Genomic DNA, 18501 nt, shown 5'->3' with positions numbered 1-18501 from the left:
CCATGCCTGGCTGGAGATTCGCTGGCAGTAACCACACATCGCTCTCCTGCTTTATGGCATTCCAGAGCTCCTGCGCTGTGTGGCTTCGATGCCCCAATGAAACTAGTTTCAAGACGGCCTGCTGACGTTTGGCCACGGCTGTGCTCATGTCGGTCATAGGTAAACGTTCACGGGTCCATGTGGGGGTGGACTGTGACGGATCCTGCAGAGAGGAATCAGAGGAACTGGTGTAAGAGGAGGAGTCGATGCGTACAGACTGGATTCCTGCAATCCTTGGAGTGGGCAGGACACGTCCTGCGCCACTCGCACGATCTGTACCTGGCTCAACAACATTAACCCAATGGGCAGTGAGGGAAACATATCGCCCCTGTCCATGCTGACTGGTCCACGCATCGGTGGTGAGGTGGACCTTGCTACTGACGGCGTTCAGTAGCGCATGTTTTATGTTTGCCTCAACATGCCTGTGCAGGGCAGGGACAGCCTGCCTGCTGAAGTAAAAGCGGCTGGGCACCTTGTACTGTGGGACTGCCAATGCCATCAAGTCACGGAAGCTGTCAGTCTCCACCAGCCTGAACGAGAGCATTTCCAGGGACAACAGTTTGGCAATGCCTGCATTCAGAGCCTGTGCTCGGGGGTGGTTGGCCGAGAATGCCCGCCTTTTCTCCCATGCCTGTACTACCGATGGCTGTAGAGTAGACTGGGAGTGTGAGGATGACTGGGAAGGTGGTGCTGTGGGTGGAATTACACAAGGTCTCTGGGAGGAAGCCAAACCAGCTGTGCGTGAGCTGGAGGAAGAGGCAACACGAGCTGAAGAGGTGGTAGCTGCCGCTGTTGGTTGGCCTACATCTTCAGTGTGTTTCTGTAACTCCACCGCGTGCCTGGTCCGCACATGTTTCCACATATTTGTGGTATTGAGGTTGCTGACATTTTTCCCTCTTTTTACTTTATGATGACACAGCTTGCATTTGACAAAACAAATGTCATCTGCAACTGTGTCAAAAAAGGACCAGGCACTGCAAGTCTTGGGAGCGCCCTTTTTGGCTTTGGAAAGAGACAGGCTCCTAACGGGTGCCAAAGTGGAGGCTACAGGCTCCGCAGTCTTCCCCCTCCCTCTCCCTCTTTGGCCCGTAAGAGGAAGCTCTTCCTCTGAGCTGCTCCCACCACCTTCCTGTTCCTCACGCCACGATGGGTCAAGGACCTCATCATCTCCACTACCCTCTGCCACCAACTGCTCCTCCTGGGTAGTCTCAGCAGCACAGTACGCACGAGAAAGCGGCACCTGAGTTTCATCATCAGATGCGTACTGCGCTGTGGTCACCGGAGGCACTGGCCCACCTGCCTCTTCAGAGTCAGAGAGATAAAGCTTTTGGGCATCACTGCACACTGCCTCTTCTTCCATTTCTCCAATGCTGCTTGGCTGGCCCCCTGTTTCCAAGCCAAGAGATTCAGAGAACAGAAGTAGAGACGGCTCCTGTCCTGGGCTCTCTGACTGCCTGGCCAATTTGGCAGGTGGTGAAGAGACAGATGGCTGCTCTCCAGTGCTCTGTGCCTGAGAGGATGTGGCACTAACTGAAGTCGATGCCGAGGCGTTAGCTGCCATCCACCCGACAACGGCTTCAATTTGGTCTTCACGCAGCAGCGGTGCACGGCGCTCTCCGACAAAGCTGCGCATGAAGGACTGTTCCCTGCTGAAACTGAGTGACGACGAGTCACCGGCGCCCGCAGCAGGCACAGAATCACCACGTCCTCTCCCTGCTCCTCTCCCTGCTCCGCGCCCACGCCCACGTGCCTTACTCCCTGCCCTCTTCATCTTGGTTGACAGATAAAGATAAGCAGAAAAGTACTAAGGCCTTAGTGTGCTTATTCCTGTAATGCTCCTCCTAACAGGTGTAAGAAACACTAATGTTGTAAATTGTGGACTAAACTTTATTATTTTTCAAATGTGGCCTACGCAAGTGTAAGTTGTGTTTGGTGAACTTAACCTTTTTTTTGGTGCAGATCGGGCTACAGAGCTAGTTTAAATCACACGGAGACCGTGCAGACAGCCGTAAACGGCGCTGCAAGGCCAAGAAACCCTCCTCTAGGTTATCCTATATAGTGTTTTTCCACTATTTAGCTGGATACAAGTGGAAAGACACTAATAGGAATTTTTTTTTTCAAATTTTAAACTGGCTGCACTATTTGAAAAAAAGGAAATTTTTTTTCAAGGTATGAGGCAGTAACGCACCCTGAGCTGAATCCAACCGGCTATGGCTGCACACAGACTACAGGGCGAGCTGGGCTCACACGGAGACCGTGCAGACAGCCGTAAACGGCGCTGCAAGGCCAAAAAACCCTCCTCTAGGTTATCCTATATAGTGTTTTTCCACTATTTAGCTGGATACGAGTGGAAAGACACTAATAGGAATTTTTTTTTTCAAATTTTAAACAGGCTGCACTATTTGAAAAAAAGGAAAATTTTTCTCAAGGTATGAGCCAGTAACGAACCCTGAGCTGAATCCAACCGGCTATGGCTGCACACAGACTACAGGGCGAGCTGGGCTCACACGGAGACCGTGCAGACAGCCGTAAACGGCGCTGCAAGGCCAAAAAACCCTCCTCTAGGTTATCCTATATAGTGTTTTTCCACTATTTAGCTGGATACGAGTGGAAAGACACTAATAGGAATTTTTTTTTTCAAATTTTAAACAGGCTGCACTATTTGAAAAAAAGGAAAATTTTTCTCAAGGTATGAGCCAGTAACGAACCCTGAGCTGAATCCAACCGGCTATGGCTGCACACAGACTACAGGGCGAGCTGGGCTCACACGGAGACCGTGCAGACAGCCGTAAACGGCGCTGCAAGGCCAAAAAACCCTCCTCTAGGTTATCCTATATAGTGTTTTTCCACTATTTAGCTGGATACGAGTGGAAAGACACTAATAGGAATTTTTTTTTTCAAATTTTAAACAGGCTGCACTATTTGAAAAAAAGGAAAATTTTTCTCAAGGTATGAGCCAGTAACGAACCCTGAGCTGAATCCAACCGGCTATGGCTGCACACAGACTACAGGGCGAGCTGGGCTCACACGGAGACCGTGCAGACAGCCGTAAACGGCGCTGCAAGGCCCAAAAACCCCCCTCTAGGTTATCCTATGTAGTGTTTTTCCACAATAGAGCTGGAGACTGGTGGAAAAACACTAATAGGAAATTTGAGAAAAAATGTGCAGCAGGCTGCACTAAGAGCAAAAAAGAACAACTGTGTGAGGCAGTGTGAACCCCCCCTGAGCTGAATACAACCGGGTATATGGCTGCACACAGACTACAGAGTGAGCTGCACACACACACACACACAGAGACCTTGCAGAACGCTGTTAAAACAGCGCTGCAAGGCAAGAGCAAGGTGAACAGTGAAGAACACACAGCGTTTTGCTAAATTAGCCTTTGGAAAGGAAAATAAAGCAATTAGCTAGCTCAACTGGCCCTCAGTTAGAACACAGCGTCCTGTCCCTAACTGAAATCACAGCAGAGTGAGCGCAAAATGGCGGCAGCGCTTTTTTATAGTGCAGAGTGACATCATTTCAGCAGCCAATCCAAGCCTTGCCAGTACTTACATGCCCACCATGCTAAACAGGATGTGCCCACACTTTCATTCATTCCTCATTGGCTGCTGCGTTCAATTTGAATTCTGGGAACTTCCGATTCCGGTATCCGATACGCGGGAAGTATCGGAATTCGGTATCGGAATTCCGATACCGCAAATATCGGCCGATACCCGATACTTGCGGTATCGGAATGCTCAACACTAGTAGCCGCACTTACAGTAAGCCGACCAGACTAGATCTGTAGACGCACTTACAGTAAGCCGACCAGACTTGATCTGTAGACGCACTTACAGTAAGCCGACCAGACTAGATCTGTAGACGCACTTACAGTAAGCCGACCAGACTAGATCTGTAGACGCATTTACAGTAAGCCGACCAGACTAGTTCTGTAGATGCACTTACAGTAAGCTTACCAGACTAGACCTGTAGCCGCACTTACAGTAAGCCGACCAGACTAGATCTGTAGACGCACTTACAGTAAGCCGACCAGACTTGATCTGTAGACGCACTTACAGTAAGCCGACCAGACTAGATCTGTAGACGCACTTACAGTAAGCCGACCAGACTAGATCTGTAGATGCATTTACAGTAAGCCGACCAGACTAGTTCTGTAGATGCACTTACAGTAAGCTGACCAGACTAGATCTGTAGCCGCACTTACAGTAAGCCAACCAGACTAGATCTGTAGACGCACTTATAGTAAGCCGACCAGACTAGTTTTGTAGACGCACTTACAGTAAGCCGACCAGACTAGTTCTGTAAACGCACTTACAGTAAGCTGACCAGACTAGATCTGTAGCCGCACTTACAGTAAGCCGACCAGACTAGATCTGTAGACGCACTTACAGTAAGCCGACCAGACTAGTTCTGTAGATGCACTTACAGTAAGCCGACCAGACTAGTTCTGTAGACGCACTTACAGTAAGCTGACCAGACTAGATCTGTAGCCGCACTTACAGTAAGCTGACCAGACTAGACCTGTAGCCGCACTTACAGTAAGCTGACCAGACTAGATCTGTAGCCGCACTTACAGTAAGCTGACCAAACTAGATCTGTAGATGCACTTACAGTAAGCCGACCAGACTAGATCTGTAGCCGCACTTACAGTAAGCCGACCAAACTAGATCTGTAGATGCACTTACAGTAAGCTGACCAGACTAGATCTGTAGCCGCACTTACAGTAAGCTGACCAGACTAGATCTGTAGCCGCACTTACAGTAAGCCGACCAGACTAGATCTGTAGACGCACTTACAGTAAGCCGACCAGACTAGTTCTGTAGACGCACTTACAGTAAGCCGACCAGACTAGATCTGTAGACGCACTTACAGTAAGCTGACTAGACTAGTTCTGTAGACGCACTTACAGTAAGCTGACCAGACTAGATCTGTAGCCGCACTTACAGTAAGCCGACCAAACTAGATCTGTAGATGCACTTACAGTAAGCCGACCAGACTAGATCTGTAGCCGCACTTACAGTAAGCCGACCAAACTAGATCTGTAGCCGCACTTACAGTAAGCTGACCAGACTAGATCTGTAGCCGCACTTACAGTAAGCCGACCAAACTAGATCTGTAGACGCACTTACAGTAAACCGACCAGACTAGATCTGTAGCTGCACTTACAGTAAGCCGACCAGACTAGATCTGTAGCCGCACTTACAGTAAGCTGACCAGACTAGATCTGTAGCCGCACTTACAGTAAGCCGACCAGACTAGATCTGTAGACGCACTTACAGTAAGCCGACCAGACTAGATCTGTAGCTGCACTTACAGTAAGCCGAGAGGGACTAGTTCTGTAGACGTACTTACAGTAAGCAGACCAGACTAGATCTGTAGCTGCACTTACAGTAAAGGTACCGTCACACTCAGCAACTTTGCAACGAGAACGACAATGATCCGTGACGTTGCAGCATCCTGGATAGCGATCTCGTTGTGTTTGACCCGCAGCAGCGATCTGGATCCCACTGTGCCATCGCTGGTCGGAGTTAGAAGTCCAGAACTTTATTTCGTCATCAGGTTGGCGTGTATCGTCATGTTTGACATCAAAAGCAACGATGCCAGCAACGTTTTACATGGAGCTAACAACCAGCGAGAACGATAAGTGAGTCACCGTTACGTCACTGGATCGCTCCTGCATCGTTCTGGAGCTGCTGTGTTTGACGTCTCTACAGCGACCTAAACAGCGACGCTCCAGCGATCGGCTCGTTGTCTATATCGCTGCAGCGTTGCTGAGTGTGACGGTACCTTAAGCCGACTAGACTAGATCTGTAGCTGCACTTACAATAAGCCGACCAGAGTAGATCTGTAGCCGCACTTACAGTAAGCCGACCAGACTAGATCTGTAGCCACATTTACAATAAGCCGACCAGACTAGATCTGTAGCCACATTTACAATAATCCGACCAGATTAGATCTGTAGACGCACTTAAGGTACCGTCACACATAGCGACGCTGCAGCGATACCGACAACGATCCGGATCGCTGCAGCGTCGCTGTTTGGTCGCTGGAGAGCTGTCACACAGACAGCTCTCCAGCGACCAACGATCCCGAGGTCCCCGGTAACCAGGGTAAACATCGGGTAACTAAGCGCAGGGCCGCGCTTAGTAACCCGATGTTTACCCTGGTTACCATCCTAAAAAGTAAAAAAACAAACGCTACATACTTACCTACAGCCGTCTGTCCTCGGCGCTCTGCTTCTCTGGTCTGGCTGTGAGCTCCGGGCAGCCAGAAAGCAGAGCGGTGACGTCACCGCTCTGCTTTCCGGCTGACCGACGCTCACAGCCAGAGCAGGAGGAGAGCAGAGCACAGCGCTGGAGGACAGACGGCTGTAGGTAAGTATGTACTGTTTGTTTTTTTACTTTTAGGATGGTAACCAGGGTAAACATCGGGTTACTAAGCGCGGCCCTGCGCTTAGTTACCCGATGTTTACCCTGGTTACCAGCAAAGACATCGCTGAATCGGTGTCACACACGCCGATTCAGCGATGTCTGCGGGGAGTCCAGCGACGAAATAAAGTTCTGGACTTTCTTCCCCGACCAGCGATCTCCCAGCAGGGGCCTGATCGCTGCTGCCTGTCACACTGGACGATATCGCTAGCGAGGACGCTGCAACGTCACGGATCGCTAGCGATATCGTCTAGTGTGACAGTACCTTTACAGTAAGCTGACCAGACGTGATTATGATGCTATTCATCTGCAGATTACTGCTATATCTGCAGCTTTTCTGCCGGTGATAGCTTCCCTTTATGACTGTCTTGTATAAAGTTTTCACTGTTTAAGACAGTCTAGTTAATTATGGTCCAGCTTCTTTCAGCAAAATGAAAAAACTTGGTATGAACCCAGTTCTATACTACACAAGGCCAGGGTTAAATGGCGACTTTGGCCGCGGCACAATGTAAGTGAATGTGATCACGTTGACCAGCACGTTGCTGCGACCGCTGCTGCTGCATGCCGCATGCATTATGGCAATTTACAGATACTTCTTGCCTTGTGTCAACCATTTAGGCTAACAGTGGTCTAATATTATGGCTGGCACACATTGTGCTGACCATGGAGAATATTTTATAGCCACAGCTCCCACATCCACTGGTGACTACTTCCAGCCAAACATTCCAATCTGTTGCCCCAATCTGTCCTCCAGGTCAGCTTTTCTGTAGGACAGTTTAGACAGAAGAGGTCCATAAGCTTTATGCTCCTGCAATGGAAAGCCTACATAGTGGAAAGCAAACGGAAATGCTGTGAAAATGCAGCAATTTTATCATAATTCAGAAAAAAAGCACAGCGAGAATTGCATCATGTGAACATCGCCTAATAAGGCTACATTTACATGTTGTTGCTGTTGTGCATTTTTTGTGACAAAAAAAATCATCTTGACCATGTGTGAACACAGCCTAGTAATGGCTTCTTTGCCACTAATAAAACTAGAAAGACAAATGTCACCATTTTGGTGCAATATAAGATGTAATTTCCACATCTAGTTTACACTAGATCCTAAATATTCAGAAGATTTACTTTACTTGCTTTACTAATATTAAACATTGCAGCCGATCCTACTGTACGTATCTCCGATAAAGTATTTCTACAGATGAGTGATTGTTTTTTGCACTATGGTTTTCTGCTGTAAAAAGACAGCAGGAACAATAAATGCCTCGGTGAAGCTGAGATGACATACATCTTATTATATAACGAGAGGAATCACAAGACGGTATTACAAGATCTATGGCCGCCTCAGCTTGTGCGCGAGAGGTCGCATTACAGAAACTCAGGGGACAGAATATTATACGATTACTTATAACCATGGTAAACAAACAGTGCAATAAAACAGCAGGAAATCAGCGGGGTCCTGACCGTAATGACGGGAAACTGACCAGCTAGGAGAATGATATGTTGATATTACTTCAGCGATCATTATTAAAGCATTGCCAGGATAGCGCTGTCATTTTCAAGGCTCTTCTGTAATATTCAATACTTTTCTATTATTTCAAGTTCCAAGTTCTTATTTACATTTCTTGTTTGCACTTTTTTTTTTACATGAGTAGAATTTTTGCTCATCTAGTTTTACCATCAGGATATTTTCCTGCCTGATACTTTGACATAGCAGATGAAGGCTAAGCTTAGGGTAAAGTATTCAGACCCCTTTACATTTCACTCTTTGTTTCATTGCAGCCATTTGATAAATTCAAAAAAAGTTCTTTTTTTTCTCATTAATGTACACTCTACACCCCCATCTTGACTGAAAAAAAAATGTAGAAATTTTTTCATATTTATTAAAAAAAGAAAAACTGAAATATCACATGGTCATAAGTATTCACTTATCCACTTCAAAACATGGCCATAACCTTTTTATTGTTGCATCAATATGGCTGTATGAGGGCTTGTTTTTTGTGGGATGAGTTGTACTTGTGAGTGACACCATTTATTCTATCGCACAATGTAGTGAGAAATGGGAAAATTCCAAGTGCACAGAAATAACAAAAAAGTGCAATTTTTTACCATGTTCACTATATATCGTAGTTACACTAACCTGGCAAGTACGCAGATAATGAACATGTATAGTTTTTTTTTTTTATTTAAAAATTGTGCAGATCGCTTTTTGGCTGTGACATGTGGTGAAACACCACCTACAGCCCCGTCATTCGGGGGGTAAGTGAGACTGGGTCGTGCCTCACTAATGCAAAGTTAATTTCTAGAGTCCAAAAGTTGACATGAAATCACCGGATATCACCGGCGGCTGCAGCTGGGGGTCATGTGATCTGAACTGAGCGAGGTACATAGGGTATTTAGAAAAAGTCTTATTTGAAAGGTTTAAATATGCAGTGCAGTGGACCACTTCTTTAAGTGGTGAAATTTGTAAAAAAAAAAAATGTTGCGGCAGTCAAAAGCCTGTAATACAGATATTTGTTTTTTTTTTTTTTGCATTACGCCGTTTTCCGAGTGCATTCATTTATTTTATATTTTGATAGATGAGACTTTTACTAATGCAGCGATACTAAATGTGTGCATTTTTTTTTTCGTTTTTTTTTCAATGGGGCAAAAGAAGGGTGACTTGAACTTTTGTGTATTTTAATTTTTTTCATATTCTGAAAAACATTTTTTTTTTCACTTTTTGGTGTATTTAATAGTCCTCTTAGCGGACATGTAGCTGTGATCATCTGATCGTTTGTACTATACATTAGCCCTACTATGCATAGAGGAAATTGCGATCTCCTGTGAACGCCGGCTACGTACTGGCTCTCACAGTAGAATCGTTATAATAGGCACGGAGGTTATCAGCAGACCCCGGCTGTCATAACAACCCATCTGCGCCCCCATGATTACATAAGCTCGCTGATGGGAGCGTGGAACGACGCGCCCTCCCTGCTGGCATGCGTTAAATGCCACTGTCAGAGATTGACAGCGGGATTTAACAGGTTAATAGCTCCGCCCACAGCTGTTCGAGTTTGAAGGGGTTAAACTCACCTCTATTGCAAGGGCCGTTTAGCGGTGTCAGCACTTCCTCTGCCTAGCCTCGCATAGTATTGTTATGTCACGCGATCCCTGCGGCCAATCAGCGCTGGATTCACTCTCTTCTAATTTGAACCAATTGGACGTCCGGATGAAGTTAGAGAGCAGCTGCTGCTCTCACCCCGTCTGGATGTCAGTTACTGGCCCGTCATATGCTGCAGCCAGTAGTTCCCTCTGCCTCCCCTTTGGACCCACTATGTAGATATTTTAGGATAAGCCATTTGTTGCTTAGTGCATCTGAGCGCTTGATGTCTTCACACTATAGTCTATCATTTCAGAAGTAGCAGGAGAAAGCAGTATATATCAGAGACACCAATATGAATCTCTTCAGTAATAATGTCATGGCTGAGACCAGTGAACCTCTGAGCTCATGTTTCACTCTAACTAAAGAAGTAGTTTTGCAATTATTTTACTTTTATTTCCTGTCACCTACATGTGACTGACTTATCCCCGCTTCATTCATCAAGAATATCGAATCCACAGTTATACTCCAAATCATAAAAGTAAAAGCAGATTTATGGGTGAGAATTAAATAAGGCATTAAAATCAATGCTATAAGTTATATTCTTGCATGTTATTTTAGGGGACGTAATAAATATATTCCTAAACTTGCTTTACCTTCAGTAAAAATATAGAAAAATGATAGCACACATGTCAGCAAACTGTGGATTGGGGCAGATCGAGTCATACTGTGTAGATGGCTATCTGGAAATTGGAGTGACCGGCCCATAGTCACCTTCCTGTAACTTTACTCACTCTTCCTGCTCACTGTGATGCCAATTCATTAAGATTGGCATTTTGTACAAATTTGAGGCCCCTTTCAGCTGCCGTGCACCACCACAAGCATTGTACTCCAGTCAGGGATTGTAGCATATTTCTGTCTTAATTTAAAGTGCAAATTATGATGAATTAGTCAACCACACTCTCCTTCTAAGCTTTGCACACTTTCCAAAAAGATGGCAGAGCTGGCTAGGACTTGTGTAAAAACTCCAAAAGTTGCAAAATTTGCGTTCATCCATGGGAACTGTAGTGAAAAACTTTGTATGAATAGGCCTCTATGTGCTAAAGGGAGTCTGTTATCACAAAATGACTATTCAAACCAACGACAGCACCTTGCGGAGGACTTAGCCCTAACAAAAGACCGGGTGCCCATGATTCGGAAGTAGCAGCGCTTTGGACGCAGCGTATGTTCACTGCATCCAAAGCGCTCCTTCTATTGAACACAGGTGATTCCGCTAGAGTTCACTGAGCTGTGAGGATTCACCACGTTCAATACATTCTATTGATGTAATTGAATGAGTTGACGTGAGTCTCCGCAAGAGAAATTGGCGTGCTGCAGTCTGGAAAGAAGTGCCGCATGTCCATCTCCACGGGTGATCCGCAGGCATCTGTGCATGCTTAGTGTGCATGGGATTTCTCACCACTGCGGGTTTGACACTGCATGAGTCAAACGCACAGCAACTTTGGATTGTGTGCACCTACCCTTAAGTGTCTAAGTCCATTGCTTCAATTGCTAGAAATCGTTCTTAATTCAAATTTGTTAACGAGGTACTCGGTGCACACTTGGCATGGCTGAGCAGTTCAAGGTGTCTTCCTACCTATTAGTTTTCCATTATATCTTTCAGGCTCCCCGTCCTGTGATGGTAGATGCATATCAGTATTCGCAGAGTATTCCGCAGAGCTGCGGAATGACGTCGCGGCTTCTGATTGGTCGAGTGCCGCCCATGTGACCGCCACGCGACCAATCAGAAGCCGCGACGTCATTCCTCAGGCCTTAAATTCCTAGAATGAGCGCGTTTAGGACCTGAGGAATGACGTTGCGGCTTCTGATTGGTCGCGTGCCGCCCATGTGACCGCGACGCGACCAATCAGAAGCCGCGATGTCATTCTCAGGCACTAAACTCCTCATTCTAGGAATTTAGGACCTGCGGAATGACGTCGCGGCTTCTGATTGGTCGCGTGGCGGTCACATGGGCGGCACGTGACCAATCAGAAGCCGCAACGTCATTCCGCAGGTCCTAAACGCGCTCATTTTAAACAAAGAAGCCTGCCGGTTACCTGCGTGATGTCCAGGGGCCGCCGGAGAGGTGAATATATCAATACTTTTTATTTTAATTCTTTATTTTACACATTAATATGGATCCCAGGGCCTGAAGGAGAGTTTCCTCTCCTTCAGACCCTGGGAACCATCAGAATACCTTCCGATACTTGGTGTCCCATTGACTTGTATTGGTATCGGATATCGGTATCGGCGATATCCGATACTTTTCGGGTATCGGACGATACTATCCGATACCGATACTTTCAAGTATCGGACGGTATTGCTCAACACTAGTTAAAAGTTGACCAGCGATTTCTCATTTTTACAACACCATTTTTTTTAGGGACCACATCACATTTAAAGTCATTTTGAGGGGTCTATATAATAGAAATACCCAAAAGTGACACCATTTTAAAAACTTCACCCCTTAAGGTGCTCAAAACCACATTCAAGAAGTTTATTAACCCTTCAGGTGCTTCACAGAAATTTTTGGAATGTTTAAAAAAAAATAAACATTTAACTTTTTTCACAAATTTTTTTTAATTCAGATCCAATTTGTTTTATTTTAACAAGGGTAACAGGAGAAATTGGACCCCAAAAGTTGTTGTACAATTTGTCCTGAGTATGAAGGCACCCCATATGTGGGGATAAACCACTGTTTGGGCGCATGGCAGAGCTCAGAAGGGAAGGAGCTCTGTTTGACTTTTCAATGCAAAATTGGCTGGAATTGATATAGGATGCCATGTCGTGTTTGAAGAGCCCCTAATGTGCTTAAACAGTGAAAACCCCATAAGTGACATCATTTTGGAAAGTAGACCCCCTAAGGAATTTTTATAGATGTGTGGTGATCACTTTGAACCCCCAAGTGCTTCACAGAAATTTTTATAATGTAGAGCTGGAAAAAGAAAAAAATCATATTTTTTCACAAAAATGATATTTTTGCCCCTAATGTTTATTTTTACAAGGGTAACAGGAGAAATTGGACCCCAAAAGTTGTTGTCCAATTTGTCCTGAGTACGCTGATACCCCATATGTGGGGGGCAACCAGCGTTTGGGCGCATGGCAGAGCTCGTAAGTGAAGGAGCGCCATTTGGAATGCAGACTTAGATGGAATGGTCTGCGGGTGTCACGTTGCATTTACAGAGCCCCTGATGTACCTAAACAATAGAAACCCCCATAAATGACCCCATATTGGAAAGTAGACCCCAAGGAACTTATCTAGATGTGTTGTGAGAACTTTGAACCCCCAAGTGTTTCACTACAGTTTATAATGCATAAAAATACATAAAATGCATAAAAATGATTTTTTAGGCCGAAAATTTTTATTTTCTCAAGGGTAGTAGGAGAAAATGGACCACAAAAATTGTTGTCCAATTTGTCCTAAGTACGCAGATACCCCATATGTGGGGGTAAACCACTGTTTGGGTGCCCGGTAAAGCACAGAAAGGAAGGAGTACTGTTTTACTTTTTCAATGCAGAATTGGCTAGAATAGAGATCGGACGCCATGTCGCGTTTGGAGAGCCCTTGATGTGCCTAAACAGTGGAAACCCCCCAATTCTAACTCCAACCTTAACCCCAACACACCCCTAACCCTTATCCCAACCCTAACCATAACCACACCCCTAACCCGAACACGCCGCTAACCCTAATTCCAACCATAACCACACCCCTAACTCCAACACACCCCTAACCCCAACCCTAATCCCCAGCCTAACCATAACCCTAACCACACCCCTAGCCCTGACACACCCCTAACCCTAATCCCAACCCTAATCCCTACCGTAAATGTAATCCAAACCCTAACCCAATCTCTAGCCCCAACCTTAACCCTAACTTCAGCCCCAACCCTAACCCTGACTTTATCCCCAACCCTAACCCTAGCCCTAACCCTAACCTTAATGGGAAAACAGAAATAAAAACTTTTTTTATTTTATTATTTTTCCCTAACTGAGCGGGTGATGAAGGGGATGTTGATTTACTATTTATAGTCGGTTTTTATAGTGAGTTTTTGTTTGACAGCTGTCACCTGCTTTTTATTTCAAAAAATATTTTTTGCATCACCACATTTTGACAGCTATAATTCTTCCATATTTTGGTCCACAGAGTCATGCGAGGTCATGTTTTTTGCAAGACTAGTTGACGTTTCTATTGGTACCATTTTCGGGCACGTGACATTTTCTGATCGCTTTTTATTACAATTTTTGGGAGGCAGAATCAACAAAAAACAGCAATTCATGAATTTCTTTTGAGTGGGGTATTTATACCATTCCGCATGTGGTAAAATTGATAAAGCAGTTTGATTATTCGGGTCAGTACGTTTACAGCAATACTTCATTTATATCTTTTTTTATGTTTTGGCGCTTTTCTACAATAAAAACTATTTTATATAAAAAAAAATTATTTTTGCATCGCTTTATTCTGAGGGCTATGACTTTTTTAATTTTTTGCTGATGACACTGTTTGGCAGCTCATTTTTTGTGGGACAAGATTACGTTTTCAGCGGTACCATATTTATTTATATCCGTCTTTTGGATCGCGTGTTATTACACTTTTTGTTCGGCGGTATGATGATAAAGCATTGTTTTTTTGCCTCGTTTTTTTATTATTTTTTTTTACGGTGTTCACTGAAGGGATTAACTAGTGGGAAAGTTTTATAGGTCGGGTCGTTATGGACGCGGCGATAATAAATATGTGTACTTTTATTGTTTTTTGGGGGTTTTTTTACACAAAGAAATGTATTTATTGGAACAATATTTATTTATTTTTTCTTTATTTAGGAATTTTTTTAAAAACATTTTTACACATGTTAACTTTATTTTTTTTACTTTTTTACATTGTCCTGGGGGGACATCACTATATATTGTCAGATTGCTGATCTGACACTTTGCAGAGCACTGTGTTAGATCAGCGATCTGACAGGCAGTGCAGGAGGCTTGCTGGCGCCTGCTCTCAGTAGGCGCTGACAAGCCACCTCCTTGCATGACCCGTAAGGACCGCGCCGCCATCTTGGGTCCAGGGCCTGCAGGGAGGAGAACAGAGGAGACCCTCAGAACAACACGATGACATTGCGTTGTTCTGAGGGTCTCAGGGAGCCCCCTCCCTACGCGATGCTTCCCTATGCCGCCAGAACACAGCAATCTTGTTTGATCGCAGTGTTTCGGGGGTTAATGTGCCAGGAGCGGCACATAGTGTGATAATCAGCTGACACCCGGCCGCGATCAGCCGCGCTCCCCCCGTGAGCACAGCTGATCGCGTATGATGTACTATCCTGTCCATGGGAATTAAGTCCCAGGTCGCATGGACATGATAGTACATCCGATGGCAGAAAGGAGTTAAATTTTAAAAATCCATAAATTTTTTTTTAATTGCAATTAAAAGTGTCTTCTTTTTCTTTGTAATCACCATCTAGGACAGGAATTGAGAAAGTCATGACAATATTTAGTCAGCACTACGGAAAATGTTGGTAATTTCATCTCTAACTTAGCAAGGCTAGGAAGCAATGCTAACCAAGCCGTTCGTGTGGCAGTTTTCACATCATTATGAGGAATTTATTGTCTATTCATAAAACATAACCCGAAGTGAAATACTAATACTGCCTGTGTTTTTTTTCTAGGTTGTACCGTCTCTGCCAGCCGCCACCTGCTGATGATGAGCCCTGAATGTACCCACCATCGATTCTGCGAGGATTCTTTTAACAGAACTTGTTTTTTGACTGTTCTTGTCAATGTGGATATTCAGTATCTAAGAAGCTGAAACTCCTCTTCAGCGGACAAGACACTTCATTACGAGCTATGAGGACTATTCGTCAGCAGCATATTTTGTACACTGGAATCCCACTGGATGAAGCACTTACGTGTTGTAAAAAATCAACAAGGACTTCGAATGTTTTTTTTTTAATTTTCATTTCAAGCTTTTTTTTTCCACGTACAGACAAGACTTACTTTAATATTTGTATTAATTATGTCAGTGAAAAAGGAAATATATTTCTAAAGGAAACATTTATATCTACTTTGCTATCAATAAACTACTACATACATAATATATGTCATAATTCTGTAGAACGTAAAGCACAGTTCATTATTACTCCATGTGTACTTTCCCTTCAAGACATGACTTTGCTATAGAGAAAACAATGAAAGAAATAGACATTTTATAACTAACCCATGGATAATGTAAAATATTTGGGCAATACATTAAATAGATTGATATTATTGACAACAAACAATTTGTAATTTTTTACTATTACCGGTAATTCTGCAATTTCCATTATTTTTTTTAAGTGTGGTATAAGAAGCAGCCATTGTGCTTTGCTCATCTGTCTCTCCGTACAAGTGCCAAAAACAGCACTTTTTACTTACACCATGTGTAGCTTTTTTCACAATTTTAATTAATAAACTTGATAGCTGTTTTATAGAAAATACTGAATTTGTTTGAGAGGAATTAGGCTACGTGCACACGTTGAGTGTTTGGTGAGTTTTTTACCTTAGTATTTGTAAACCAAAATCAAGAGTGGGTAAAAAATGCAGAAGTGGTGATGTGTTTCTATTATACTTTTCCTCTGATTGTTCCTCTCCTGATTTTGGTTTACAAATACTGAGGTATAAAACTCAACAATACTCAAGGTGTGACCTTGACCTTAAACACATGTATAGAGCGATCTGTCAGTCAAAAGGAATTGGGCAGAGAAAAGCCTCATCCCTCAAATTCTCGTATTCCCCAGTCGGCTATTCAAAGTATGTTTTGTTTGAATCGTTGCTTCGTGGTTCAGGTATCATGAATTTGTCTGGTTCTTTTCAAAGGCTATTATAGTTGTAGAAATTGTTTGCATTTTGCAAGGATATGTCATCACTTGCGAATTGTGGGGGTTTGGAGGACCTGCTTTATATTTTGCAATCAAAGTGTTAGTGTAAAATCCTGTCTAAACGTAATAATAGTGATCGGAACGGACAACATCAGATACCTATTTTTATAATATTTTTGTTTCTTTACCTTGAAAAAGATGCCAGTCTGGTGCCGAAACGCGTTGGATAATAAAAAAAACCTTCATTGTATACCACTGAGGATTCTTCATTTTTGCAAGCACTGCCCAGGTTCCATGATCTCTCCACTAATATGATATGCTAATATTTTGGGTCATTAGAAATGTAGTCATGGCCAGGATCTGCGGCCATAACATTGGCACAAAAATGTACAGATATTAAGAACATCTGAAACCAGTCTAATACATTAGTAATTATCATAATTTTTTGACTGTGGTCAGCACGGTGGCTCAGTCGTTAGCACTGCGGTCTTGCAGTGCTGTTATCCTGGGTTCTAATACCACCAAGGACAACATCTGCAAAAATAATAAATTCATCTGTCTGCTCCTAAAGTCCAGATTTCCACAGGTTGAACAAGTGATCGTACATTTAATGATGCATGGTTATTAAGGATCTTGCAACTAACTGTCTGAAATGTCAATATGTTGGAGAAGTGATGAAGGGATGTTCTAGTTTTTCTGTAAATTTTTCTAAATGACAATTAATTAGAATAGATAGTCTAATTAAAGTTTCTACCATAGATCAGCAGTTAGTGTCACCACACAGCACCGGTGCTTGATTAAGTCTTGACCTCTCCTTACATTTAACAAGTGGTATTATTTCACCATTTATAGAATGTACAGGAATGATGCCATAAAAAATGCAGGGCAGCTTTATATTCTGTTATATATGGGACTCTATCATCTCCGGTTGTGAAGGCTTATTGCTAAGGTCATCATCACATTGGTGTGGGACTGACTGCCAGGGTATGTTTAATGCTGTCCACTGACGGTTAGCAGCCCTAATAGAAGATAGACTGCCGACCACTAGGGTTGAGCGAAACTGGTCGTTCATTTTCAAAAGTCGCCGACTTTTGGCAAAGTTGGGTTTCATGAAACCCGATCCGACCCCTGTGTGGGGTCGGCCATGCAGTACGTGACTTTCGCGCCAAAGTCGCGTTTCAATGACGCGAAAAGCGCCATTTCTCAGCCAATGAAGGTGAACGCAGAGTGTGGGCAGCGTGATGACATAGGTCCTGGTCCCCACCATCTTAGAGAAGGGCATTGCAGTGATTGGCTTGCTGTCTGCGGCGTCACAGGGGCTATAAAGGGGCGTTACCGCCGACCGCCATCTTACTGCTGCTGATCTGAGCTTAGGGAGAGGTTGCTGCCGCTTCGTCAGAAGCAGGGATAGCGTTAGGCAGGGTCCATTAACCACCAAACCGCTTGTGCTGTAGCGATTTGCACTTCGGTGTGCAGGGACAGTGGAAGCTACATTTTTTTTTTTTCTCAGCGCTGTAGCTCATTGGGCTGCCCTAGAAGGCTCCCTGCTAGCTGCATTGCTGTGTGTACGCCGCTGTGCAAACCAACTGCTTTTTTCAAAGCACAAATCCTCTTGTTCCTTCCTTTCTGCACAGCTATCTTTTTTGTTTGTCCACACTTTTTATTTAATTTGTGCATCAGTCCACTCCTTATTGCTGCCTGCCATACCTGGCTGAGATTACTGCAGGGAGATAGTAATTGAAGGACAGTTCCTTTTTTTTTTTTTTTTTTGTGGGAGATTAAGATTGGCATTTCTGCTAGAGTGCCATCCCTGTGTGTGCCATCTCTCACTCAGTGGGCCATAGAAAGCCTATTTATTTTTTTGCTTGATTTGGGTTCTAAAATCTACCTGAAAAAATCACTACATCAATCAGTGGGAGAAAAATATTGGCCTCTTGGCTTGTGTGCCACTCCTGACTCCTGTGTGTGCCATCTCTCACTCAGTGGGCCATAGAAAGCCTATTTATTTTTTTGCTTGATTTGGGTCCTAAAATCTACCTGAAAAAATCACTACATCAATCAGTGGGAGAAAAAT

At 44.0% G+C, this 18501-nt stretch overlaps 1 protein-coding gene across 1 annotated transcript in view; it reads left to right on the top strand.

Moving 5' to 3' along the window:
- PREX2 (phosphatidylinositol-3,4,5-trisphosphate dependent Rac exchange factor 2) overlaps positions 1 to 16677 on the top strand; it is a 762305-nt gene extending 745628 nt beyond the window's left edge. The window contains exon 40 of the mRNA XM_069731466.1: positions 15240 to 16677. Coding sequence (XP_069587567.1) covers positions 15240 to 15285 — 46 coding nt within the window. The 3' untranslated portion in view covers positions 15286 to 16677. The remainder of the gene's footprint in view (positions 1 to 15239) is intronic.
- Positions 16678 to 18501: the final 1824 nt, after the last annotated feature.

Source organism: Ranitomeya imitator, chromosome 6 (genome assembly GCF_032444005.1).
Source record: "Ranitomeya imitator isolate aRanImi1 chromosome 6, aRanImi1.pri, whole genome shotgun sequence".
In the NCBI taxonomy this organism is placed as follows: Eukaryota; Metazoa; Chordata; class Amphibia; order Anura; family Dendrobatidae; genus Ranitomeya; species Ranitomeya imitator.
Note: the sequence above shows the minus strand (reverse complement) of the source record. Positions and strands in the feature narration are given on the sequence as shown.